At 44.0% G+C, this 27,472-nt stretch overlaps 1 protein-coding gene across 1 annotated transcript; it reads left to right on the top strand.

Annotated features, from left to right (window-relative positions):
• Positions 1-163: 163 nt before the first annotated feature.
• LOC139415693 (uncharacterized) lies at positions 164-25,172 on the top strand (the record flags this gene model as incomplete). The annotated part of the gene is made up of 2 exons (XM_071163812.1): positions 164-919; positions 24,957-25,172. Coding segments are annotated over 2 exons (972 nt in total), but the record flags the coding sequence as incomplete, so codon positions are not given.
• Positions 25,173-27,472: the final 2,300 nt, after the last annotated feature.

Consider the following 27,472-nt stretch of genomic DNA (forward strand, 5'->3'; position numbering starts at 1 on the left):
ACCAGGCCTGTCGGCTAGTCCACCACCACCAGGCCTGTCGGCTAGTCCTCCACCACCACCACCAGGCCTGTCGGCTAGTCCACCACCACCAGGCCTGTCGGCTAGTCCACCACCACCACCAGGCCTGTCGGCTAGTCCACCACCACCACCAGGCCTGTCGGCTAGTCCACCACCACCACCAGGCCTGTCGGCTAGTCCACCACCACCAGGCCTGTCGGCTAGTCCACCACCACCACCAGGCCTGTCGGCTAGTCCACCACCACCACCAGGCCTGTCGGCTAGTCCACCACCACCACCAGGCCTGTCGGCTAGTCCTCCACCACCACCAGGCATGTCGGCTAGTCCACCACCACCACCAGGCCTGTCGGCTAGTCCTCCACCACCACCAGGCCTGTCGGCTAGTCCTCCACCACCACCAGGCCTGTCGACTAGTCCTCCACCACCAGGCCTGTCGACTAGTCCACCACCACCACCAGGCCTGTCGGCTAGTCCACCCCCACCAGGCCTGTCGACTAGTCCTCCACCACCAGGCCTGTCGGCTAGTCCTCCACCACCAGGCCTATCGGCTAGTCCACCCCCACCAGGCCTATCGGCTAGTCCTCCACCACCACCAGGCCTGTCGGCTAGTCCTCCACCACCAGGCCTGTCGACTAGTCCTCCACCACCAGGCCTGTCGACTAGTCCACCACCACCACCAGGCCTGTCGGCTAGTCCACCCCCACCAGGCCTGTCGACTAGTCCTCCACCACCAGGCCTGTCGGCTAGTCCTCCACCACCAGGCCTATCGACTAGTCCACCCCCACCAGGCCTGTCGACTAGTCCTCCACCACCAGGCCTGTCGGCTAGTCCTCCACCACCAGGCCTATCGGCTAGTCCACCACCACCAGGCCTGTCGGCTAGTCCACCATCACCCAGGCCGGTCAGCTTACTTAAATACACATCCATATATAGCTCTTCATTTTCTGGTTAAAGCACAATGAAAGTAATTAATTAAACCAAAACAATATTGGTAGATGGTTGTTGAATCAATTATCTTGAGAATTTCTATACTGAACAGAAATATCAATGCAACATGTAAAGGGTTGGTTCCATGTTTCATGAGCTGAAATAAAAGATCCCAGAAATGTTCCACACGCATAAAAAGCTTATTTCTCTCAAATTTTGTGCAGAAATTAGTTTACATCTCTTTTACAGAGCATTTCTCCTTTACCAAGATAATCCATGCACCTGACAGGTGTGGCATATCAAGACCCTGATTAATAAACAACATGGCATACCAGTGGAGGAATACCAAACTTTTTTTTATATACTCAGAGGACTATTATTAGCATGTTTTAACCACTCCTATGTTGTCACGACTTCCGTTGGTGCCTCTCCTTGCTTGGGCGGCATTCGGCGGTCGACGTCAACCGGCTTTCTAGCCACCGCCGATCTACGTTTCTTTTTCTGTGTGTTTTGTCTTGATTGCACACACCTGGTTTCCATTATGTCATAATTTAATTCCCTAGTTAACCCTTTGGTTCCCACATGGTTTTGTGCGTGTTTGTTCTTTGTTATGTGGTCGCTCTTTTGTGTTGAGCTGGATTATTATTCCCTGTATGGAATTAGTTTGTGATTATTTGCGAGTAAAGTAGGGTTTTACTCAGTTCTGTGTCCTGCGCCTGACTCCGTCACACCCGCTGCACACTGACACATGACATATATAAATGGTAGATTATCGGACATAGTGTTCGATTTCATTATTACTGAAACAGGATCCAAGTGGTATTGTTAAAGGGATTTATCTGTTAACTGAATGATTAGAATATTCCACCCTGAAACCATATAACTGTATGGAATTGATTAGAATGTATAAAATTATAACCAATGAATGCGTAGTTCTAGTCAGAATTAGGGTAAAACAATATAGCTAATGTTTATGTCTTTATAGTGTCTTAAAAACAGACTGAGCAGAATTCGGTGCCGACCGTGGCTAGGGGCCACTGAGAGATTTGGGAAAGAACATGGAGTGATTCTCACGATCCCTAATCTTTGTCGGCTGGGTAGCAGGACATTGTGTGCTAATGTTAGTGTGAATGTGTGTGCGTGAGAAGCCAGTATAAAATTAATTGTTTTGTACAACAGAGGAGCGCTCTCGTAAATAAACTTTCTGACTATTGTAGCTGGGCCTCCGTCTGATTCATTTCAACCAGTTTCTTACTAATTCTGGGTTTCAGGCTGAGTAGTTAACTGAATGAACATTGAGAACATAATTCTTGTGAGAGGTACAGTGCCTTGCGAAAGTATTTGGCCCCCTTGAACTTTGCGACCTTTTGCCACATTTCAGGCTTCAAACATAAAGATATAAAACTGTATTTTTTTGTGAAGAATCAACAACAAGTGGGACACAATCATGAAGTGGAACGACATTTATTGGATATTTCAAACTTTTTTAACAAATCAAAAACTGAAAAATTGGGCGTGCAAAATGATTCAGCCCCTTTACTTTCAGTGCAGCAAACTCTCTCCAGAAGTTCAGTGAGGATCTCTGAATGATCCAATGTTGACCTAAATGACTAATGATGATAAATACAATCCACCTGTGTGTAATCAAGTCTCTGTATAAATGCACCTGCACTGTGATAGTCTCAGAGGTCCGTTAAAAGCGCAGAGAGCATCATGAAGAACAAGGAACACACCAGGCAGGTCCGAGATACTGTTGTGAAGAAGTTTAAAGCCAGATTTGGATGCAAAAATATTTCCCAAGCTTTAAACATCCCAAGGAGCACTGTGCAAGCAATAATATTGAAATGGAAGGAGTATCAGACCACTGCAAATCTACCAAGACCTGGCCGTCCCTCTAAACTTTCAGCTCATACAAGGAGAAGACTGATCAGAGATGCAGCCAAGAGGCCCATGATCACTCTGGATGAACTGCAGAGATCTACAGCTGAGGTGGGAGACTCTGTCCATAGGACAACAATCAGTCGTATATTGCACAAATATAGTGGCAAGAAGAGTGGCAAGAAGAAAGCCATTTCTTAAAGATATCCATAAAAAGTGTCGTTTAAAGTTTGCCACAAGCCACCTGGGAGACACACCAAACATGTGGAAGAAGGTGCTCTGGTCAGATGAAACCAAAATTGAACTTTTTGGCAACAATGCAAAACGTTATGTTTGGCATAAAAGCAACACAGCTGAACACACCATCCCCACTGTCAAACATGGTGGTGGCAGCATCATGGTTTGGGCCTGCTTTTCTTCAGCAGGGACAGGGAAGATGGTTAAAATTGATGGGAAGATGGATGGAGCCAAATACAGGACCATTCTGGAAGAAAACCTGATGGAGTCTGCAAAAGACCTGAGACTGGGACAGAGATTTGTCTTCCAACAAGACAATGATCCAAAACATAAAGCAAAATCTACAATGGAATGGTTCAAAAATAAACATATCCAGGTGTTAGAATGGCCAAGTCAAAGTCCAGACCTTGTCTTATTTTCTATTTCTCAGATGTAGCCATTATTTACTATTTTACATCTAGGGTTACTATACATAACTTTAACCCATTTTATAAGAGATTCTCCAAAATGGAAATATTCTAGGCATTTATATATAAACTCCAGTCGTACTTTATCAAAAGCCTTTTCAAAGTCATCTATGAAAACTGGGACTGGTTTCTCTGATATTTCATAGTGTTCCAATACTTGTCTTATCTCCAGTGTATCGTCCATGTAAAAAGCCTGTCTGAATAGGATGAATAATATCTGACTAAATGTGACGTAGACACACTCATGTGGCAGGTTAAATTTGTAGTTGGCAATGAACATTTTTTTAAATAATGTTTTAAAATTGTTGACTATTGGCCCCTGACCACTACCTGATGCGTGGCCGTGCGTATTGTTGACCGCTATAGTTGACAAATAGCCTCTTTTCCTCGGATCTTTTCAGTTTGATCATTTAGATTGCTACTATGATAAATGCTATCAATGTGCATAATATCTAACACGTGTGGCAAGGGTAGGAAAAAAAAGGTGAAACGCTAATGCGCATTCTGACTGAGTGACAGCACACTTGGCTGCCTGCATGTTGAGGACACATACACAGCCACCCCTTTGGACGTTGCTCCTAATCTGCAGCTTTTTTTAGAGTGAGAATGAGAACGTGCAGGGAGGTATTTAGGCATATTAAAACACTTTGAACATTTGCAGTACTTCATTACAGGTCACGTGAATGTGTTCTCTGTAGGAGTAACTAGCTGTCTCTGGCTAATAATAATCACAACGTGAAATATCTCTGACCAGGTTTAATAATGCTTTAGAAAGTTGTTTAGCTCTCCTAGTAGCTGTCAGCTAACTAGCTAGCTAGCCCTTCCTGTCCGGTTGTAAACACTAACGTTATCTACTTCTGTTACAATGAATATATGTAGATATTCAGTCAGGTTCTCTATAATATTTTCAGATTGTGGGTTGCTATAACAGACCGTTCTAATTATCCATCATTCCCTACAGTTTGCACCTGAACTATTATTTTCCTCTCTTACTATCAGTTCGAAGTAACAAAAGTGTATTACAAAAACGGGGCAGGCAAACGACAGGTCAAGGGCAGGCAGAGGTCAGTAATCCAGGGCAGTGTCACAGGGTACAGAACGGCAGGCAGAATGGTCAAAACCGGCAAAACTAGAAAACAGGGACTAGAGGGAAAAATGCTGGTAGGCTTAACAAGATGAACTGGCAACAGACAAACAGAAACACAGGTATAAATGCACAGGGGATAACGGGGGGAAATGGGCGTCACCTGGAGGGGGTAGAGACAAGCAGAAGGCAGGTGAAACAGACACTTATTTTTGTATATACGTATTTAGGAAATGGAGTTTGTGGACACCCCTTCAAAATAGTGGATTCGGCTATTTCAGCCACACCGATTGCTGACAAGTGTATAAAATCGAGCAAACAGCCATGCAATCTCCATAGACAAACATTGGCAGTAGAATGGCCTTACTGAAGAGCTCAGTGACTTTCAACGCGGCACTGTCATAGGATGCTGCTAGACATCTAGGAGCAACAACGGCTCAGCCGCGAAGTGGTAGGTTACACAAGCTCACAGAACGAGACCATGAGTGCTGAAGCATTGCAACACTCACTACCGAGTTCCATACTGCCTCTGGAAGCAACGTCAGCACAATAACTGTTTGTGGAATGGGTTTCCATGAAATGGGTTTCCATGGCCGAGAAGGCGCACACAAGCCTAAGATCACCATGCGCAATGCCAAGCGTCGGCTGGAGAGGTGTAAAGCTCACCACAATTGGACTCTAGAGCAGTGAAAACGCGTTCTCTGGAATGATGAATCACGCTTCTCAATCTGGCAGTCCGACGGACAAATTTGGGTTTAGCGGATGCCAGGAGGAAAGCTGCCTGCCCCAATGCATATAGTGCCAACTGCAAAGTTTGGTGGAGGAGGAATAATGGCTGGGGGCAGACGGGCAGAGTACCGAGAGAAAAGTCAAGATAGTCAGATGTACAAATAACTCATCCAAAGGGCTTTGACTTCACAAATACGTCAGAAAGCTTACACAATACGATGCTCCATCACCTTATTAATTCAGCCACTTACTTAGATAGCAAGTTAAACTTAGGGGTCATGTTAAAGCAGAATTCTATGTTTTTCACGCAGGAAAAAAATATAAAACACACACGAAATATCTTGCTGCGTTTTGTGAACGCAGATCTAAAATGCTTCTTGTTGTCATTTCCGCTTGGGATCAGAGCAATTTTGTGCTTCAGTTGCACATGTAAACTTGGATGAGACGACAGCACTTTGACTGATGCGTAGCTACTTTTCTCTGGTACGTTCCTCAGTGTAGCCAGCCTATTTTTCTCCAGTAAATTGCAAGATTAACTTTAAGATAAATATTAGGAAATGTAGCTAGCTACGTTATTTATACGATGATAAACATTAGAATAATCAATATAAAACACGACCTCTGTCAATACACAGCTGGACTCACCTGCTCCCGCTTTCTCCTGTTGTGATGTTGACAAACAAACACGTGACTTACTCAACTGTTCTGGGGAACTACGGTGAGCTTCATAATGTAAAATAATGTGACTGACTCAACTGTTCTGGAGAACTACGGTGAGCTTCATAATGTAAAATAATGTGACTGACTCAACTGTTCTGGAGAACTACGGTGAGCCTCATAATGTAAAATAATGTGACTGGTGAAATTAAGAGCGCAATCTGCTTTATCTCCTAACCTATTTCACAAGTTACTGCTGGTATTTACTTAAAGAATAGCTACAAATTATTACAAAGTATTGACGGTTGAAAAACCATCCCGTGGCTATTTCCAAATACCCCGGTATACAGTATACAGCCCAAGCCTGCTGGATGCACTTCACATGCCGCCTCTGGACAGATGTTCTCCAGCCTAACCCTGTCCAGCAGGGGAACGGCGAGAAAGTCTTTACCCTTCTCCAACATCACCTCCTTCAACAGGTGTTCGATGCACCGGATGGTGGATTCCTCTGTCTAGTATAAAGGGACTACTCCCTCTTCGCTCGGCGCAGCAGGGCAACATACTCTATACTGTATTCTATACCATCTACTGAACTTTGCTTATGCCGCATGGCCATCGCTCATCCATGTATTTATATGTACATATTCTTTTCCATTCCTTTACACTTGTGTGTAAAGTAGTAGTTGTTGTGAAATTGTTAGATTACTTGTTAGATATTACTGCACGGTCGGAACTAGAAGCACAAGCATTTCGCTACACTCACATTAACATCTGTTAACCATGTGTATATTTCCAAATAATTTTATTGATTTGATTTGACATCTACTGCTTGAAGATGCACCCTGACAGACTGCCCATGAAGGTAGGATGACAGTAGGGTATTTTTGTTTTTTTTATTTTTTATTTCACCTTTATTTAACCAGGTAGGCTAGTTGAGAACAAGTTCTCATTTGCAACTGCGACCTGGCCAAGATAAGGCATAGCAGTGTGAACAGACAACACAGAGTTACACATGGAGTAAACAATTAACAAGTCAATAACACAGTAGAAAAAAGGGGAGTCTATATATACATATGCAAATAATTACAATTATGCAGATTAACACTGGAGTGATAAATGATCAGATGGTTATGTACAGGTAGAGATATTGGTGTGCAAAAGAGCAGAAAAATAAATAAATAAAAACAGTATGGGGATGAGGTAGGTGAAAATGGGTGGGCTATTTACCAATAGACTATGTACAGCTGCAGCGATCGGTTAGCTGCTCAGATAGCAGATGTTTGAAGTTGGTGAGGGAGATAAAAGTCTCCAACTTCAGCGATTTTTGCAATTCGTTCCAGTCACAGGCAGCAGAGAACTGGAACGAAAGGCGGCCAAATGAGGTGTTGGCTTTAGGGATGATCAGTGAGATACACCTGCTGGAGCGCGTGCTACGGATGGGTGTTGCCATCGTAACCAGTGAACTGAGATAAGGCGGAGCTTTACCTAGCATGGACTTGTAGATGACCTGGAGCCAGTGGGTCTGGCGACGAATATGTAGCGAGGGCCAGCCGACTAGAGCATACAAGTCGCAGTGGTGGGTGGTATAAGGTGCTTTAGTGACAAAACGGATGGCACTGTGATAAACTGCATCCAGTTTGCTGAGTAGAGTGTTGGAAGCAATTTTGTATGAAGGTAGGGTGACAGTAGGGTATGAAGGTAGGGTAGAAGGAAGGGTGACAGTAGGGTACGAAGGAAGGGTGACAGTAGGGTGTAAAGGTAGGGTAGAAGGTAGGGTGACAGTAGGGTATGAAGGTAGGGTGACAGTAGGGTATGAAGGTAGGGTAGAAGGTAGGGTGTGAAGGTAGGGTGACAGTAGGGTATGAAGGTAGGGTGACAGTAGGGTAGAAGGAAGGGTGACAGTAGGGTATGAAGGAAGGGTGACAGTAGGGTAGAAGGTAGGGTGACAGTAGGGTATGAAGGTAGGGTGACAGTAGTGTAGAATGTAGGGTGACAGTAGGGTATGAAGGTAGGGTGACAGTAGGGTAGAAGGTACTGTAGGGTGACAGTGGGGTATGAAGGTAGGGTGACAGCAGGGTATGAAGGTAGGGTGACAGTGGGGTAGAAATTACTATAGGGTGACAGTAGGGTATGAAGGTAGGGTGACAGCAGGGTATGAAGGTAGGGTGACAGTGGGGTAGAAGTTACTATAGGGTGACAGTAGGGTATGAAGGTAGGGTGACAGCAGGGTATGAAGGTAGGGTGACAGTAGGGTAGAAGTTACTATAGGGTGACAGTAGGGTATGAAGGTAGGGTGACAGTAGGGCAGAAGGTAGGATAGAAGGAAGGGTGACAGTAGGGCAGAAGGTAGGGTAGAAGGAAGGGTGACAGTAGGGCAGAAGGTAGGGTGACAGTAGGGCAGAAGGTAGGGTAGAAGGAAGGGTGACAGTAGGGCAGAAGGTAGGGTGACAGTAGGGCAGAAGGTAGGGTAGAAGGAAGGGTGACAGTAGGACAGAAGGTAGGGTGACCGTAGGGTAGAAGGTACTGTAAGGAAACAATAGGGTAGAAGGAAGGGTGACAGTAGGGTGGAAGGTAGGGTGACAGCAGGGTGACAGCAGGGTGACAGTAGGGTACAAGGTAGGGTGACAGTAGGGTATGAAGGTAAGGTGACAGTAGGGTAGAAGGAAGGGTGACAGTAGGGTAGAAGGTAGGGTGACAGTAGGGCAGAAGGTAGGGTAGAAGGAAGGGTGACAGTAGGGCAGAAGGTAGGGTGACCGTAGGGTAGAAGGTACTGTAAGGAAACAATAGGGTAGAAGGAAGGGTGACAGTACGGTGGAAGGTAGGGTGACAGCAGGGTGACAGCAGGGTGACAGTAGGGTACAAGGTAGGGTGACAGTAGGGTACAAGGTAGGGTGACAGTAGGTATGAAGGTAGGGTGACAGTAGGGTACAAGGTAGGGTGACAGTAGGGTAGAAGGAAGGGTTACAGTAGGGTACAAGGTAGGGTGATAGCAGGGTGACAGCAGGGTGACAGTAGGGTACAAGGTAGGGTGATAGTAGGGTACAAGGTAGGGTGACAGTAGGTATGAAGGTAGGGTGACAGTCGGTATGAAGGTAGGGTGACAGTAGGGTATGGAGGTAGGGTGACAGTAGGGTAGAAAGTAGGGTGACAGTAGGGTATGAAGGTAGGGTGATAGTAGGGTACAAGGTAGGGTGACAGTAGGGTATGTAGGTAGGGTGGCAGTAGCGTATGAAGGTAGGGTGACAGTAGGGTATGAAGGTAGGGTGACAGTGGGGTATGAAGGTAGGGTAACAGTAGGGTACAAGGACGGGTGACAGTGGGGTATGAAGGAAGGGTGACTGTAGGGTAGAAGGTACTGTAGAATGATGGTAGGGTATGAAGGCAGGGTAACAGTAGGGTATGAAGGCAGGGTAACAGTAGGGTATGAAGGTAGGGTAACAGTAGGGTACAAGGACGGGTGACAGTGGGGTATGAAGGAAGGGTGACAGTTGGTTATGAAGGTAGGATGACAGTTGGGCATGAAGGTAGGGTGACAGTTGGGCATGAAGGTAGGGTGACAGTAGGGTGGAAGGTAGGGTGACAGTAGGGTAGAAGGAAGGGTGACAGTTGGTTATGAAGGTAGGGTGACAGTTGGGCATGAAGGTAGGGTGACAGTGGGGTATGAAGGTATGGCGACAGTAGGGTAGAAGGTACTGTCAGGTGACAGTAGAGTATGAAGGTAGGGTGACAGTAGGGTTGAGGAAGGGTGACAGTAGGGTAGAAGGTAGAGTACAGGGGATGGGAGTCTGTGGTGCACCCTTCTGCCATATGCTGCATGAAGTGCCAGATGTCCAGCCTGATGTTCAGGCCTGTCTACCCACCGAACCTACCTGGGCTGCCGCTTGCTCTCAACCTCCTCCACACAGCAGCACAGGGAGGGTTTACTACAATTGTGCACCGATTTTCTTAATTTTATGCTAAAAATAAGTATGTAGAGCAGTATGCTCTGCGCTGTCATTGGTTGTTGATCATTGCTAGACAACCGTTTTCAGGTCTTGCCATAGATTTTCAAGTAGGTTTAAGTCAAAACTGTAACTCAGCCACTCAGAACATTCACTGTCTTCTTGGTAAGCAATTCCAGTGTAGATTTGGTGTTTTAGGTTACGGTCCTGCTGAAAGGTGAATTCATCTCCCAGTGTCTGGAGGAAAGCAGAGTGAACTAGGTTTTCCTCTAGAATTTAGCCCGTGCATACATTATTCATTTATTTTTATCCTGAAAACCAGTGGTGTAAAGTACTTAAGTAAAAATACTTTAAAGTACTACTTAAGTTGTTTTTTGGGGTATCTGTACTTTACTTTACTATTTATATTTTTAACAACTTTTACTTCACTACATTCCTTAAGGAAATAATTCTACTTATTACTCCATACATTTGCCCTGACACCCCAAATTACTTGTTACATTGTGACTGCTTAGCAGGACAGGACAATGGTCCAATTCACACACTTATCAACGGAATATCCCTGATCATCTACTGCCTCTGATCTGACTCATTAAACACACATGCTTCGTTTATAAATTATGTCTATATGATGCAGCCACCATTATACTTGAAAATCTGCAGAGTGGTACTCAGTAATGGGTTGTATTGGATTTTCCCCAAACATAACACTTTGTATTGCCACATTTTTTGCAATATTTCCTTAGTGCCTTGTTGCAAACAGTATGCATGTTTTGGAATGTTTGTATTCTGTGCAGGCTTCCTTCTTTTCACTCTGTCAATTAGGTTAGTATTGTGGAGTAACTACAATGTTGTTGATTCATCCTCAGTTTTCTCCCATCACAGCCATTAAACTGTAATTGTTTTAAAGTCACCATTGGCCTCGTAGTGTAATCCCTGAGTGGTTTCCTTCCTCTCCGGCAACTGAGTTAAGAAGGACGCCTGTATCTTTGTTGTGACTGGGTGTATTGATAAACCATCCAAAGTGTAATTAATAACTTCACCATGCTCAAAAGGATATTCAATGTCAATGTTATGTGTATGTTTTACCCATTTACCAATAGGTGCCCTTCTTTGTGAGGCATTGGAAAACATCCCTGGTCTGTGTGGTTGAATCTGTGTTTGAAATTCACTGCTCGACTCAGGGACCTCACAGATAATTGTATGTGTGGGTTACAGAAAGGAGGTAGTCCTTCAAATATCATGTTAAACACTATTATTGCACACAGAGTGAGTCCATGCAACTTAAGCACATTTTTACTCCTCCTGAACTAATGTAGGCTAGCCATGACAAATGGGTTGAATTGTTATTGACTCAAGACATTTCAGCTTTTAATTTTTTATTAATTTGTAAAAATGTTATGGGATAGGCCAGTGATAAATGCAGGATGTAACACAACAAAATGTGTAAAATGCAGAGGAGCGTGACTACTTTCTGAAGGCACTGTGTATTGTTTTTGTAATCCCACATTGTTTAGGGCAGGCTCATAACTTTTGCAACCTAAGGATTATAGCTGTGTTCAGTCACAAAGACATTTATGGTGACAAAATGTGCCACCTGTGGATTCAAAATGAGTAGCCCAATTATAGCCACAATTGAATTTAGTAATTTTGCATGAAAAAATAAATAGAGGGTAATTCCACTCTCACATATTTTCAAGGTGTAATTTTTACCTTTTTATTTAACTAGGCAAGTCAGTTATTGAGGCAAAACAGGAGAAAGTTGGAAGGATAGGGGAACACCAATCTCTGTCTGGAAGTCCCTTGACCCTTGACCTTTTCCACATTTTGTTACGTTACAGCCTTATTCTAAAATGGATCAAATTGTTTTTTTTCCCTTTCAATCTACCCACAATACCCCATAACGACAAAAAACGGAATTATCACATTTACATAAGTATTCAGACCCTTTACTCAATACTTTGTTGAAGCACCTTTGGCAGCCATTACAGCCTTGAGTCTTGGGTAAAATGCAACAATGTAAAATGCAACAAGCTTGGCACACCTGTATTTGGGGAGTTTCTCAGATTATTCTCAGCATTGCTGCACAGCTATTTTCAGGTCTCTTCAGAGATGTTCGATCGTGTTCAAGTTCGGGCTCTGGCTGGGCCCGTGTAGAATTGCAGGAAATCTGTGGTAAAACTAAAGAAAAAAATAACATATGTTTACCATATGTTAATAAAATACTTTTTCTGCTATCAGATCCCTCAGAATGTATTTAATTACAGTTTTTAAACCCGATGCTGAGTTACTGTGTAGCGGCTAATTGTACAGCTAATAGAGCAGCTATTATCTACAGCAGCCAAGAGGATAATGGCTTACATGCCTTACACCACTATAAAACCACTGTCCAACCAGGTAGACGGTACACAACAAAGCCATCACAACCATTCTAAATCAGTGTCATGACGTTGGCCCGGGGGTTAGGTTTATGACAGTCATAAATACCTCTTCCCGCCTTTTTCCTCTCTCTCTACCCTACTGAGGTTACAGTTGCAAAACCCTTGGTTAACATAGAGATTCTGGGAACGTCAGAATGTGGGGGGAAATGAACTATATTCTGGTAATCCGAACAATTGAACATATGCGGTGGTACTTAATGAATATGATGTCAGTTCGGTTGTCATCTGAGACATTCTCATCAATGATAAGATGACATAAACTCTACAGTGGAAAGTCTACACATTAGAGTTATCGGATTCACATAGAATTGTTGTTCAATTTAAATGTTTGAATATGAAATTATTTGTGATGGGATGAAATGTGATTTTAGCTTCTAAAATGTGAGATGTGGGTTTTCATAAGATATTGCTGCTCACTCAGTGGCCCGCCCACGTGAAGAGACAGAGGTTGTAAACTATGAAACACACCCCTTTTCTCCCTTCCTATATAAAACGTTGACGACAACATAACTTCCTGTTCCGTTGAGGTAGGATGACGGTCCTATGGCAGAATGGTTCAGATAATAACTACAGAACGAAGCCAAAATCAGCATGAGCTTTTGTTGCGAATTGTATGCACTTTGAACTCTTATTCACGACAGAAGTGATACTGTACCTCCTAGCCGTTGAGTTAGCGACCGCAGCTGCAAACGCAGGTTATGAAGGAACAGACAGAGTATCCCATCTACAAATGGGATGCAAATACACAACAACGTTACTACAACTTATCCAAGTGACCACCAGAGACATTCTTCAAAGGACAGAGGACTTGGTTTGGCAACACGGTCTTCCATCTACCACCAACCTACTGAAGCGCAGCTCAGAGTAAATATTTATTGCATTTTCCTTTTCCAAATGGGCGGTAATTTAGAATGCATAAGATACTGTATTTACGATAGCCCAGCTTCTTCCCTTTGTTCCTCAGTCTTCCCGCTCCTTCACTCAAACCCAGCCACTTTTCTTTGTGTAACAAGCTGTCATATCTGTTCTGCCCGCTAGGGACGTTTTCCTTTATGACGTAATTTGTAATCAAGTTATGATTAATTGTGTGTATGTGAATTCTGTGTGATTAGTTAGGTATTTAGTAAATAAATAATTTAACCCAATTGTGTATTGCTGATTCAAATTGTTAGCCAGGGTTCTTGCAGATAACCAAGAATTTACAACTTTCAGATAATGTGACTGAAGTAAGATGAAGATTAATGTTGACTGCTATTGATGTAAAATATTACTAGGTCATTAAGAGTTTATTCGGAAGATAACAGCTCTATAAATATTATTTTGTGGTGCCCGACTCTCTAGTTAATTACATTTACATGTACATCAATCAGGTGATATTAATTACGGAGAAATTATTTTATAGAATAGCATGTCATATCACTTAATCCGGCATAGCCAAAGACACAACATCAGTATGAGTCAGTGTTGGTTGTATTTGAGGGCTCAAGTAATATTTGCGGGGCTTTTTCAAAGACATCTGTTTTTGTCTTTTAAATTCTGATAAAAGTAAAAATGTTCTTCCTCATGACATCTCAGGGCTTGCCCATCTTGCTAAATACTTAACTGAACTGACTATTTTTCCTAGACAGTGGCTATTCTCCCCCAGTTGTCTTGCCCTAGCACTTCATAACTGTGCCTCCACAGAGTTACATTCATGCACACTCACAGTGACTGAGTGGCAGTGGGTATGACTCCAATTTCTGAAGCCAGTACTGATAAATGCATAGTCTGCTTTCACTGTGAAGGATTTGACAGACGACAGAAGTCACAGCACAGAGCCTTATCAGCCACACCCCAGGTTTATAGAGACCCAAGTGCTGTCAAACAAAGCTTAATCTTTCCCTGCGAAGTGGTTTAATGACTTTCTCTGGCTACATTGCAGTCCATTGCTAAAAGGGGTTTTATGTTTCTATTGCATGAAAGCATTTTGAGGAAAAACCTCTAAATGCTTTCATGCAATAGACACGTAAAACCCCTTTATCACAGTGATATCACAGGCTGCTGCCTACATTGAGATTCAATCACTGGCCACTTTATACAATGCACTCTAAATAATGCCACTTTAATAATGTTTACATATCTTTCATTACTCATATCACATGTATATACTGTATTTTATACCATCTATTGCACCTTCGCCATCGCTCATCCATATACTTACATGTACATATTCTCCTTCACCCCTTTAGACTTGTGTGTATTTGGTAGTTGTTGGGGAACTGTTAGATTGCTTAGATATTACTCTTAGATATTATTGTTAGATATTACTGCAGTGTCGGAACTAGAAGCACAATAATTTTGCTGCACTAGCATTAACATCTGCTAACCATGTGTATGTGACAAATACAATTTGATTTGATTTGAGAGGGCATCAGGTCTTGAATTTATATGGTGGATTGCTTCTTCTCAATTCCCTTTTGGCTCTCTCACACTCACTCAACAGTCTAGGCAGGCTATCCTGAAAACTACTGTAGAGTGAGTGCCATCAGTAGAGCAAAACTGTTCCTGGAGCCCTGTTCCTGGAGAGCTACCATCCAGTAGGTTTCAACTCCATCCCTGTTCCAGGAGAGCTACCATCCAGTAGGTTTCAACTCCATCCCTGTTCCTGGAGAGCTACCATCCAGTAGGTTTCAACTCCATCCCTGTTCCTGGAGAGCTACCATCCAGTAGGTTTCAACTCCATCCCTGTTCCTGGAGAGCTACCATCCAGTAGGTTTCAACTCAATCCCTGTTCCTGGAGAGCTACCATCCAGTAGCTTTCAACTCCATCCCTGTTCCTGGAGAGATACCATCCAGTAGGTTTTCACTCCAACCCTAATCTAGCCCACCTGATTCTAATAATTAGCTGGTTGATAAGCTGAATCAGGTTAGTTTCAACTGGGGTTAGAGCGAAAACCTACAGGAGGGTAGCTCTTCAGGAACAGGGTTGGAATGCCCTGTACTAAAGCGAGTGGCCCCCTCATCTGGCCGAAACAAGCACAACATGAATGGCAAGCCAATACCGGTAATAACAGCTCAAAACGATTCACTCAAGCCACAGTCCTTTTTTACGTTCTGAGGGGAAGTCAGGGACATTTCCGGCGATAGATCTAGCCGGGGACAGGCCACCAAAATCGTGGACTGTCCCTGAAAACCGGGGATGTCTAGTCACTTTCCCATGTTTTTATTTTTTTATTTTTATTTTTTATATCCTCCGGAGTTGAGAATGTTGGTAGCCTTTCCAGAGACCAAGATGGTTAGTTAACAAGCCAATGCTAACTAGTGTTAGCACAATGACTGGAAGTTTACAGATATGCCAGATAGAGCAGGGGTTTAAAAAAAAGTGGGGTCTCCAGGGGTCTGCGGAGGTACTTCCGGTGGTCCATGGTGAGATCTCAAAATATAATTTATTTTTTTCTTCCTAATTGTACATTTGAATGAATATTTCAAACAAATTAAATTAATTTTGGCCAAGGGATCCGTGGAATAAGTTTAGAGGGTGCAATACAATACAATGTAATAATATTAATCTACAGTTTATGTTCTTAACCCTGGGCAACATGGGCCTGGGACACTCACAGTGATATTGGTATCCACAGTGTTCCACCAATTATCAATTTTTCAGCTGAGTAAGCCTACTTCTTCTATAGAGTTCTTGTATTGTGCAAAACGCACTGTAATTTAAAGTAAAAACCCTTAGTTGCTACATCCATTTTTGGTATGGAATTCATGATATATATACCTATTGATTCATGAGAAATATAACTTCTAAATGCCTCATGAGCTTAGTTCAACTGTCGTGCCCCAAAATAACTTGTTTTACTCCAATGTTTGTCATGAATGTATATGTAAACAAACACCGTATAGCTTCAAAGCATTGGTAAAACAGTCATTTTGATATCATGGCTGGTCAGTACCTGTATCCATAGCTCTGTCTATGATTTTGAGAGTGGTTACATTTCACCAGGCCCATCCCTCAGCTTTTTACCAAAACAGTTCACGCTTTGTTATTGTTTCAATTAAGGACTCTAGCTTTTGGCTTTAAAACTGCACATTTTTCTCTCTGCCTCGTGGCAAAATGTGTAGAATTGCAGGAAATGAACTTGCAAAATGTTCTCTTCAATGCAAAGATGTGGAACTTTTAAATGTTCCTTCCCAGGGCCCGATACTTGGCTCATGCACTGCAGAAGTCATAGTAAAACTCCTTGTATGCTATCTTTTATCTCACTCGAGGGGGGTCCCTGATGAATTTGCTATCACAAAATGTTTGTGAACGCCTTCCCTAGCGAATTCTAAATAGAGCATTCTGAATAATGCTTTTCTATTCCTGATTGTCGGTATTTCCTTGGAAATCATTTGAACATTTCTGAATAATAAGCATTCCTTTGTATTAGCATAATGCATATATATAAACGCAAAGGGATCATTGACATTTTGGGAACTATGTTCTCTTGTAAGCAGCTCACTGTAACTGTGCTTCAGTCGCCATCTAGTGTTTAAAGAAGGCAGACACAGCTTTTCATCACAAGATAGGGGTCAATTGCGTTTCAATTCAGGAAGTGAACAAAAAAATGAAAGAAGGAAAATCAACTAATTGAAAATATAGAGCTAATTTCAATTGTTGTATTGGAAATTCAATTAAAGGTACATTTTTTGTTGGGATCCCCATTTGCTGACGCCATGACACAGAACTAAAAATACATTACAAACAATTACAATTTACGTTAAGACATAAGAAACTTTTAACATGTAGACATTACATACAATTAAAATACCTGCCAGGTAATACATTTAACATTTAGTAGATGCTCTCTAGTACGGTTTCAGTCTAATGTAAAGATAAGTCCACATCTAACACAATCGGTTGTAAAGGTACATACAAGTCTCAACCCCAAGTGATTGGAAAAGACAAGCACTACAAATTACACAGCGATGAACTTTTCCATTCAATTTGGATTGTGGCAAAGAGCTGACTCCTTTTGAAAGATCTAAAACATCTGAGGAGAGGGGAGGGGGGGGACTACTGACTACTGACTACGGACTACTGACACCCAGTGCCACTGTTTGGTTCCTGTAGAAGATATGCAATGCATAACACGAATGGAGGGTGTTGACAAACAAAAAACGTCCTAGTTACTTGTAGTTCGGCTTCAGTCATGCTTCACTACACACATATGAAAAACATGACGGCAATGGCAAGGAATCCACCACAGTTTTTTATTTTATTTTTGGACGGCGATAAATGCTTCTCTTGGTAGTTGCCTTATTGTGTCTCATAACTGTGTACTTATTCTTCAAATAATATATAATATATAATAATATAACAACAAAACAATACACACATAAACTCAGAAGAAGAAAAAAAAGACAAATGTAGAAATTCCAGAACAAGCAATGTCAGAGACTGGAAAATAAATACATATACTGTATATATATATATACTGTATATATACTGTATATGTTTCTTATATGTATATGTATATATGTCGAAAGCATTGAGAGGGAAATGTTATGTTTTATGTATCAAATCAATGCTACGAAGTATCGAATCAATGCTACGAAGTCTCGAATCAATGCTACGAAGTATCGAATCAATGCTACGAAGTATTGAATCAATGCTACGAAGTATCGAATCAATGCTACGAAGTATCGAATCAATGCTACGAAGTATCGAATCAATGCTACGAAGTCTCGAATCAATGCTACGAAGTATCGAATCAATGCTACGAAGTATCGAATCAATGCTACGAAGTATCGAATCAATGCTACGAAGTATCGAATCAATGCTACGAAGTATCGAATCAATGCTACGAAGTATCGAATCAATGCTACTTTCTAATAACTGATTGGGAAGGTTCATGCAGGTGACTGACTGATTGTGCATGGAGGAATCCACACTATCACCGTCCAGAATGTTGCTATGGGAACAACCACGGTATCTCAGTTTAAAGGTCTCAACTTGGAGGAAGAGAAAGCCTAGTGAGGTATTAGTCAGTCACATGTGCGAGCCACCGGTAGTGATTAATTAATTATGCTAAATCATGCAAATATAACTCATCTGCGTATACCCGTACATAAGACAACTGCTGGGCCCGCCCGAAGGGAGCTTCTGATAGACTTATACGGTGTGCAGAGTTTGTTGTAACCCATCCAGCTTGCTGATAATAAAGAGTGATTCATTTTAAGATTGACTTCAGGTGTCCCTGGTGTTGAATTTCCACAACAGCTTTCCAAAAGGGATGCTGGCCCTTGTTGACTCCAATGCTTCCCATCGTTGTGTCATGTTGGCTGGATGTCCTGTGGGCGGTCGACCATTCTTGATACACACGGAGAATGAAAAACTCAGCAGCGGTGCAGTTCTTGACACACTCAAACCGGTGAGCCTGGCACCTACTACCACACCCACACTTAAACCATTTGTCTTGCCCATTCACCCTTTGAATGGCACACATACACATTCCATGTCTCAATCGTCTCAAGGCTTAAAGATAATGTTTTTACCTGTCTCTTTCCTTTCATTGACACTGATTGAAGTGGATTTAATAGATGACATCAACAAGTCATCACAGATTTGACCTGGATTCACTTGGTCGGTCTATGTCATGGAACGAGCATGTGTTCCTAATGTTTTGTACACTAAATAAATGTACCCTCAGTCGCCAGTTGGTTGGGTACACCCATCTAGTACCGGGTCAGACCTCCCCTTTGCCTCCAGAACAGCCTGAATTATTTGGGGCATAGATTCTACAAGGTGTGATGTTCAAACATTGCTCAATTGGTATCAAAGGACCTAACCAGGAAAACCTTCCCCACACCATTACACGACCTCCACCAGTCTGTACCTTTTACACAAGGCAGGATGGGGCCATGGACTCATGCTGTTGCCACCAAATCCTGACTCTGTCATCAGCATGACACAACATAAAACGGGATTCATCGGACCAGGTGGTGTTTACCACTCCTCAATTGTCATGGGTTGGTGATTTGGCGCCCCCTGGAGCCGCTTCTTGTCTGCTGCAGTAGGCCATCCGTGACGCAGACTGACGAGTTGAAATAAACACATTAGTTCAAGTGTTTCCCCCGACTGCCCATTTACCCTCCAAGCGATAAGAAGAAGGGGAATAACGTCAAAATGTATTTTCTCAAACTGGGGAAACATTATTAATCTTAACCGAACCACACTTCCTCATAAGTGTTGCTTTCCATCACATGCGTGAAAATAGTGTTTCCCTTTGGAGTACATTGTGGCTAATGGGAACGTTGCACAATGAACATTGTTTTCATACTTTACAATGGGGCCCCTGAATCAGAAAAACATATTTTTTCAGTCAAGATAAAAATAGACAAAGACGAATTGAATACAATGAATCCGCTAACTAGAGTGGACAAAGTACACTACTTCACATTCACATTTAACTAGTGGACAAAGTACACTAATTCACAGTTACAAATGTTCTCTGATGTTTTTTTCAACTCTCTTTGCATATCTGAATAAAAATTCAAAAGTTGCATAGTATTACATAAATAACAATTAATTGCAAAAAATACTAATTAAAAAACATCTGTCAACATGCCTGGAGTACTACATGGTCCTGAGAGCTGACACCCTGCTGTAAAAACATCTGTCAACATGCCTGGAGTACTACATGGTCCTGAGAGCTGACACCCTGCTGTAAAAACATCTGTCAACATGCCTGGAGTACTACATGGTCCTGAGAGCTGACACCCTGCTGTAAAAACATCTGTCAACATGCCTGGAGTACTACATGGTCCTGAGAGCTGACACCCTGCTGTAAAAACATCTGTCAACATGCCTGGAGTACTACATGGTCCTGAGAGCTGACACCCTGCTGTAAAAACATCTGTCAACATGCCTGGAGTACTACATGGTCCTGAGAGCTGACACCCTGCTGTAAAAACATCTGTCAACATGCCTGGAGTACTACATGGTCCTGAGAGCTGACACCCTGCTGTAAAAACATCTGTCAACATGCCTGGAGTACTACATGGTCCTGAGAGCTGACACCCTGCTGTAAAAACATCTGTCAACATGCCTGGAGTACTACATGGTCCTGAGAGCTGACACCCTGCTGTAAAAACATCTGTCAACGTGCCTGGAGTACTACATGGTCCTGAGAGCTGACACCCTGCTGTAAAAACATCTGTCAACATGCCTGGAGTACTACATGGTCCTGAGAGCTGACACCCTGCTGTAAAAACATCTGTCAACATGCCTGGAGTACTACATGGTCCTGAGAGCTGACACCCTGCTGTAAAAACATCTGTCAACATGCCTGGAGTACTACATGGTCCTGAGAGCTGACACCCTGCTGTAAAAACATCTGTCAACATGCCTGGAGTACTACATGGTCCTGAGAGCTGACACCCTGCTGTAAAAACATCTGTCAACATGCCTGGAGTACTACATGGCTCTGAGAGCTGACACCCTGCTGTAAAAACATCTGTCAACATGCCTGGAGTACTACATGGTCCTGAGAGCTGACACCCTGCTGTAAAAACATCTGTCAACATGCCTGGAGTACTACATGGTCCTGAGAGCTGACACCCTGCTGTAAAAACATCCGTCAACGTCCCTGGAGTACTACATGGTCCTGAGAGCTGACACCCTGCTGTAAAAACATCCGTCAACGTGCCTGGAGTACTACATGGTCCTGAGAGCTGACACCCTGCTGTAAAAACATCTGTCAACATGCCTGGAGTACTACATGGCTCTGAGAGCTGACACCCTGCTGTAAAAACATCTGTCAACATGCCTGGAATACTACATGGCTCTGAGAGCTGACACCCTGCTGTAAAAACATCTGTCAACATACCTGGAGTACTACATGGCTCTGAGAGCTGACACCCTGCTGTAAAAACATCTGTCAACATGCCTGGAATACTAAATGGCTCTGAGAGCTGACACCCTGCTGTAAAAACATCTGTCAACATGCCTGGAGTACTACATGGCTCTGAGAGCTGACACCCTGCTGTAAAAACATCTGTCAACATGCCTGGAGTACTACATGGCTCTGAGAGCTGACACCCTGCTGTAAAAACATCTGTCAACATGCCTGGAGTACTACATGGTCCTGAGAGCTGACACCCTGCTGTAAAAACATCTGTCAACATGCCTGGAGTACTACATGGTCCTGAGAGCTGACACCCTGCTGTAAAAACATCTGTCAACATGCCTGGAGTACTACATGGTCCTGAGAGCTGACACCCTGCTGTAAAAACATCTGTCAACGTGCCTGGAGTACTACATGGTCCTGAGAGCTGACACCCTGCTGTAAAAACATCCGTCAACGTGCCTGGAGTACTACATGGTCCTGAGAGCTGACACCCTGCTGTAAAAACATCCGTCAACATGCCTGGAGTACTACATGGTCCTGAGAGCTGACACCCTGCTGTTAAAACATCCGTCAACATGCCTGGAGTACTACATGGTCCTGAGAGCTGACACCCTGCTGTTAAAACATCCGTCAACATGCCTGGAGTACTACATGGTCCTGAGAGCTGACACCCTGCTGTTAAAACATCCGTCAACATGCCTGGAGTACTACATGGTCCTGAGAGCTGACACCCTGCTGTAAAAACATCTGTCAACATGCCTGGAGTACTACATGGTCCTGAGAGCTGACACCCTGCTGTAAAAACATCTGTCAACATGCCTGGAGTACTACATGGTCCTGAGAGCTGACACCCTGCTGTAAAAACATCTGTCAACATGCCTGGAGTACTACATGGTCCTGAGAGCTGACACCCTGCTGTAAAAACATCCGTCAACATGCCTGGAGTACTACATGGTCCTGAGAGCTGACACCCTGCTGTAAAAACATCTGTCAACGTGCCTGGAGTACTACATGGTCCTGAGAGCTGACACCCTGCTGTAAAAACATCTGTCAACGTGCCTGGAGTACTACATGGTCCTGAGAGCTGACACCCTGCTGTAAAAACATCTGTCAACGTGCCTGGAGTACTACATGGTCCTGAGAGCTGACACCCTGCTGTAAAAACATCTGTCAACGTGCCTGGAGTACTACATGGTCCTGAGAGCTGACACCCTGCTGTAAAAACATCTGTCAACGTGCCTGGAGTACTACATGGTCCTGAGAGCTGACACCCTGCTGTAAAAACATCCGTCAACATGCCTGGAGTACTACATGGATCTGAGAGCTGACACCCTGCTGTAAAAACATCTGTCAACATGCCTGGAATACTACATGGCCCTGAGAGCTGACACCCTGCTGTAAAAACATCTGTCAACATGCCTGGAGTACTACATGGCTCTGAGAGCTGACACCCTGCTGTAAAAACATCCGTCAACATGCCTGGAGTACTACATGGCTCTGAGAGCTGACACCCTGCTGTAAAAACATCTGTCAACATGCCTGGAGTACTACATGGCTCTGAGAGCTGACACCCTGCTGAAAAACATCCGTCAACATGCCTGGAGTACTACATGGTCCTGAGAGCTGACACCCTGCTGTAAAAACATCCGTCAACGTGCCTGGAGTACTACATGGTCCTGAGAGCTGACACCCTGCTGTAAAAACATCTGTCAACGTGCCTGGAGTACTACATGGTCCTGAGAGCTGACACCCTGCTGTAAAAACATCTGTCAACGTGCCTGGAGTACTACATGGTCCTGAGAGCTGACACCCTGCTGTAAAAACATCTGTCAACGTGCCTGGAGTACTACATGGTCCTGAGAGCTGACACCCTGCTGTAAAAACATCTGTCAACGTGCCTGGAGTACTACATGGTCCTGAGAGCTGACACCCTGCTGTAAAAACATCTGTCAACTTGCCTGGAGTACTACATGGTCCTGAGAGCTGACACCCTGCTGTAAAAACATCCGTCAACATGCCTGGAGTACTACATGGCTCTGAGAGCTGACACCCTGCTGTAAAAACATCTGTCAACATGCCTGGAATACTACATGGCCCTGAGAGCTGACACCCTGCTGTAAAAACATCTGTCAACATGCCTGGAGTACTACATGGCTCTGAGAGCTGACACCCTGCTGTAAAAACATCCGTCAACATGCCTGGAGTACTACATGGCTCTGAGAGCTGACACCCTGCTGTAAAATCATCTGTCAACATGCCTGGAGTACTACATGGCTCTGAGAGCTGACACCCTGCTGTAAAAACATCTGTCAACATGCCTGGAGTACTACATGGCTCTGAGAGCTGACACCCTGCTGTAAAAACATCCGTCAACGTGCCTGGAGTACTACATGGTCCTGAGAGCTGACACCCTGCTGTAAAAACATCCGTCAACGTGCCTGGAGTACTACATGGTCCTGAGAGCTGACACCCTGCTGTAAAAACATCTGTCAACGTGCCTGGAGTACTACATGGTCCTGAGAGCTGACACCCTGCTGTAAAAACATCTGTCAACATGCCTGGAGTACTACATGGTCCTGAGAGCTGACACCCTGCTGTAAAAACATCTGTCAACATGCCTGGAGTACTACATGGCCCTGAGAGCTGACACCCTGCTGTAAAAACATCCGTCAACATGCCTGGAGTACTACATGGTCCTGAGAGCTGACACCCTGCTGTAAAAACATCTGTCAACATGCCTGGAGTACTACATGGTCCTGAGAGCTGACACCCTGCTGTAAAAACATCTGTCAACGTGCCTGGAGTACTACATGGTCCTGAGAGCTGACACCCTGCTGTAAAAACATCTGTCAACATGCCTGGAGTACTACATGGCTCTGAGAGCTGACACCCTGCTGTAAAAACATCTGTCAACATGCCTGGAGTACTACATGGCTCTGAGAGCTGACACCCTGCTGTAAAAACATCTGTCAACATGCCTGGAGTACTACATGGTCCTGAGAGCTGACACCCTGCTGTAAAAACATCTGTCAACATGCCTGGAGTACTACATGGCCCTGAGAGCTGACACCCTGCTGTAAAAACATCTGTCAACATGCCTGGAGTACTACATGGTCCTGAGAGCTGACACCCTGCTGTAAAAACATCTGTCAACATGCCTGGAGTACTACATGGCTCTGAGAGCTGACACCCTGCTGTAAAAACATCTGTCAACATGCCTGGAGTACTACATGGTCCTGAGAGCTGACACCCTGCTGCAAAAACATCCGTCAACATGCCTGGAGTACTACATGGTCCTGAGAGCTGACACCCTGCTGTAAAAACATCTGTCAACATGCCTGGAGTACTACATGGTCCTGAGAGCTGACACCCTGCTGTAAAAACATCCGTCAACATGCCTGGAGTACTACATGGCTCTGAGAGCTGACACCCTGCTGTAAAAACATCTGTCAACATGCCTGGAGTACTACATGGTCCTGAGAGCTGACACCCTGCTGTAAAAACATCTGTCAACATGCCTGGAGTACTACATGGTCCTGAGAGCTGACACCCTGCTGTAAAAACATCTGTCAACATGCCTGGAGTACTACATGGTCCTGAGAGCTGACACCCTGCTGTAAAAACATCTGTCAACATGCCTGGAGTACTACATGGTCCTGAGAGCTGACACCCTGCTGTAAAAACATCTGTCAACATGCCTGGAGTACTACATGGCTCTGAGAGCTGACACCCTGCTGCAAAAACATCTGTCAACATGCCTGGAGTACTACATGGCTCTGAGAGCTGACACCCTGCTGCAAAAACATCCGTCAACGTGCCTGAAGTACTACATGGCTCTGAGAGCTGACACCCTGCTGCAAAAACATCTGTCAACATGCCTGGAGTACTACATGGCTCTGAGAGCTGACACCCTGCTGTAAAAACATCTGTCAACATGCCTGGAGTACTACATGGCTCTGAGAGCTGACACCCTGCTGTAAAAACATCTGTCAACATGCCTGGAGTACTACATGGCTCTGAGAGCTGACACCCTGCTGTAAAAACATCTGTCAACATGCCTGGAGTACTACATGGCTCTGAGAGCTGACACCCTGCTGTAAAAACATCTGTCAACGTGCCTGGAGTACTACATGGCTCTGAGAGCTGACACCCTGCTGCAAAAACATCTGTCAACATGCCTGGAGTACTACATGGCTCTGAGAGCTGACACCCTGCTGTAAAAACATCTGTCAACATGCCTGGAGTACTACATGGCTCTGAGAGCTGACACCCTGCTGTAAAAACATCTGTCAACATGCCTGGAGTACTACATGGCTCTGAGAGCTGACACCCTGCTGTAAAAACATCTGTCAACGTGCCTGGAGTACTACATGGCTCTGAGAGCTGACACCCTGCTGCAAAAACATCTGTCAACATGCTTGGAGTACTACATGGCTCTGAGAGCTGACACCCTGCTGTAAAAACATCTGTCAACATGCCTGGAGTACTACATGGCTCTGAGAGCTGACACCCTGCTGTAAAAACATCTGTCAACATGCCTGGAGTACTACATGGCTCTGAGAGCTGACACCCTGCTGTAAAAACATCTGTCAACGTGCCTGGAGTACTACATGGCTCTGAGAGCTGACACCCTGCTGTAAAAACATCTGTCAACATTCCTGGAGTACTACATGGCTCTGAGAGCTGACACCCTGCTGTAAAAACATCTGTCAACATGCCTGGAGTACTACATGGCTCTGAGAGCTGACACCCTGCTGTAAAAACATCTGTCAACATGCCTGGAGTACTACATGGCTCTGAGAGCTGACACCCTGCTGTAAAAACATCTGTCAACATGCCTGGAATACTACATGGTCCTGAGAGCTGACACCCTGCTGCAAAAACATCTGTCAACATGCCTGGAGTACTACATGGTCCTGAGAGCTGACACCCTGCTGCAAAAACATCTGTCAACATGCCTGGAATACTACATGGTCCTGAGAGCTGACACCCTGCTGTAAAAACATCTGTCAACATGCCTGGAATACTACATGGTCCTGAGAGCTGACACCCTGCTGCAAAAACATCCGTCAACATGCCTGGAGTACTACATGGCCCTGAGAGCTGACACCCTGCTGCAAATGGCAGAAGGACACTTTTAGTCAAAAGAGGTAATGAAAGAAACAAAACAATGCTCCATTCTTACCATCTGACTAGGCCGTATGCACCAAGGTAATTTACCATCTGACTGGGCCGTATGCACCAAGGTACTTTACCATCTGACTAGGCCGTATGCACCAAGGTACTTTACCATCTGACTAGGCCTTATGTACCAAGGTACTTTACCATCTGACTAGGCCGTATGTACCAAGGTACTTTACCATCTGACTGGGCCCATTGCACCAAGGTACTTTACCATCTGACTAGGCCTTATGCACCAAGGTACTTTACCATCTGACTAGGCCGTATGTACCAAGGTACTTTACCATCTGACTAGGCCGTATGTACCAAGGTACTTACAGTTGAAGTCGGAAGTTTACATACACTTTAGCCAAATACATTAAACTCAGTTTTTCACAATTCCTGACATTTAACCCTAGTAAAAATTCCCTGTCTTAGGTCAGTTAGGATCACTACTTTGTTTTAAGAATGTGAAATGTCAGAATGATAGTAGAGAGAATGATTCATTTCAGCTTTCATTTCTTTAATCACATTCCCAGTGGTTCAGAAGTTTACATACATTCAATTAGTATATGGTAGCATTGCCTTTAAATTGTTTAACTTGGGGCAAACGTTTCGGGTAGCCTTCCACAAGCTTCCCACAATAAGTTAGGTGAATGTTGGCCCATTCCTCCTGACAGAGCTGAGTCAGGTTTGTCGGCCTCCTTGCTTGCGCAAGCTTTTTCAGTTCTGCCCACAACTTTTCTATAGGACTGAGGTCAGGGCTTTGTGATGGACACTCCAATACCTTGACTTTGTTGTCCTTAAGCCATTTTGCCACAACTTTGGAAGTATGCTTGGGGTCATTGGCCATTTGGAAGACCCATTTGCGACCGAGCTTCAACTTCCTGACTGATGTCTTGAGATGTTGCTTCAATATATCCACATAATTTTCCTCCTCATGAATGCCATCTATTTTGTGAAGTGCACCAGTCCCTCCTGCAGGAAAGCACCCCCACAATATGATGCTGCAACCCCGTGCTTCACGGTTGGGATGGTGTTCTTCGGCTTTCAAGAATCC

Source organism: Oncorhynchus clarkii, chromosome 8 (genome assembly GCF_045791955.1).
Source record: "Oncorhynchus clarkii lewisi isolate Uvic-CL-2024 chromosome 8, UVic_Ocla_1.0, whole genome shotgun sequence".
In the NCBI taxonomy this organism is placed as follows: domain Eukaryota; kingdom Metazoa; phylum Chordata; class Actinopteri; order Salmoniformes; family Salmonidae; genus Oncorhynchus; species Oncorhynchus clarkii.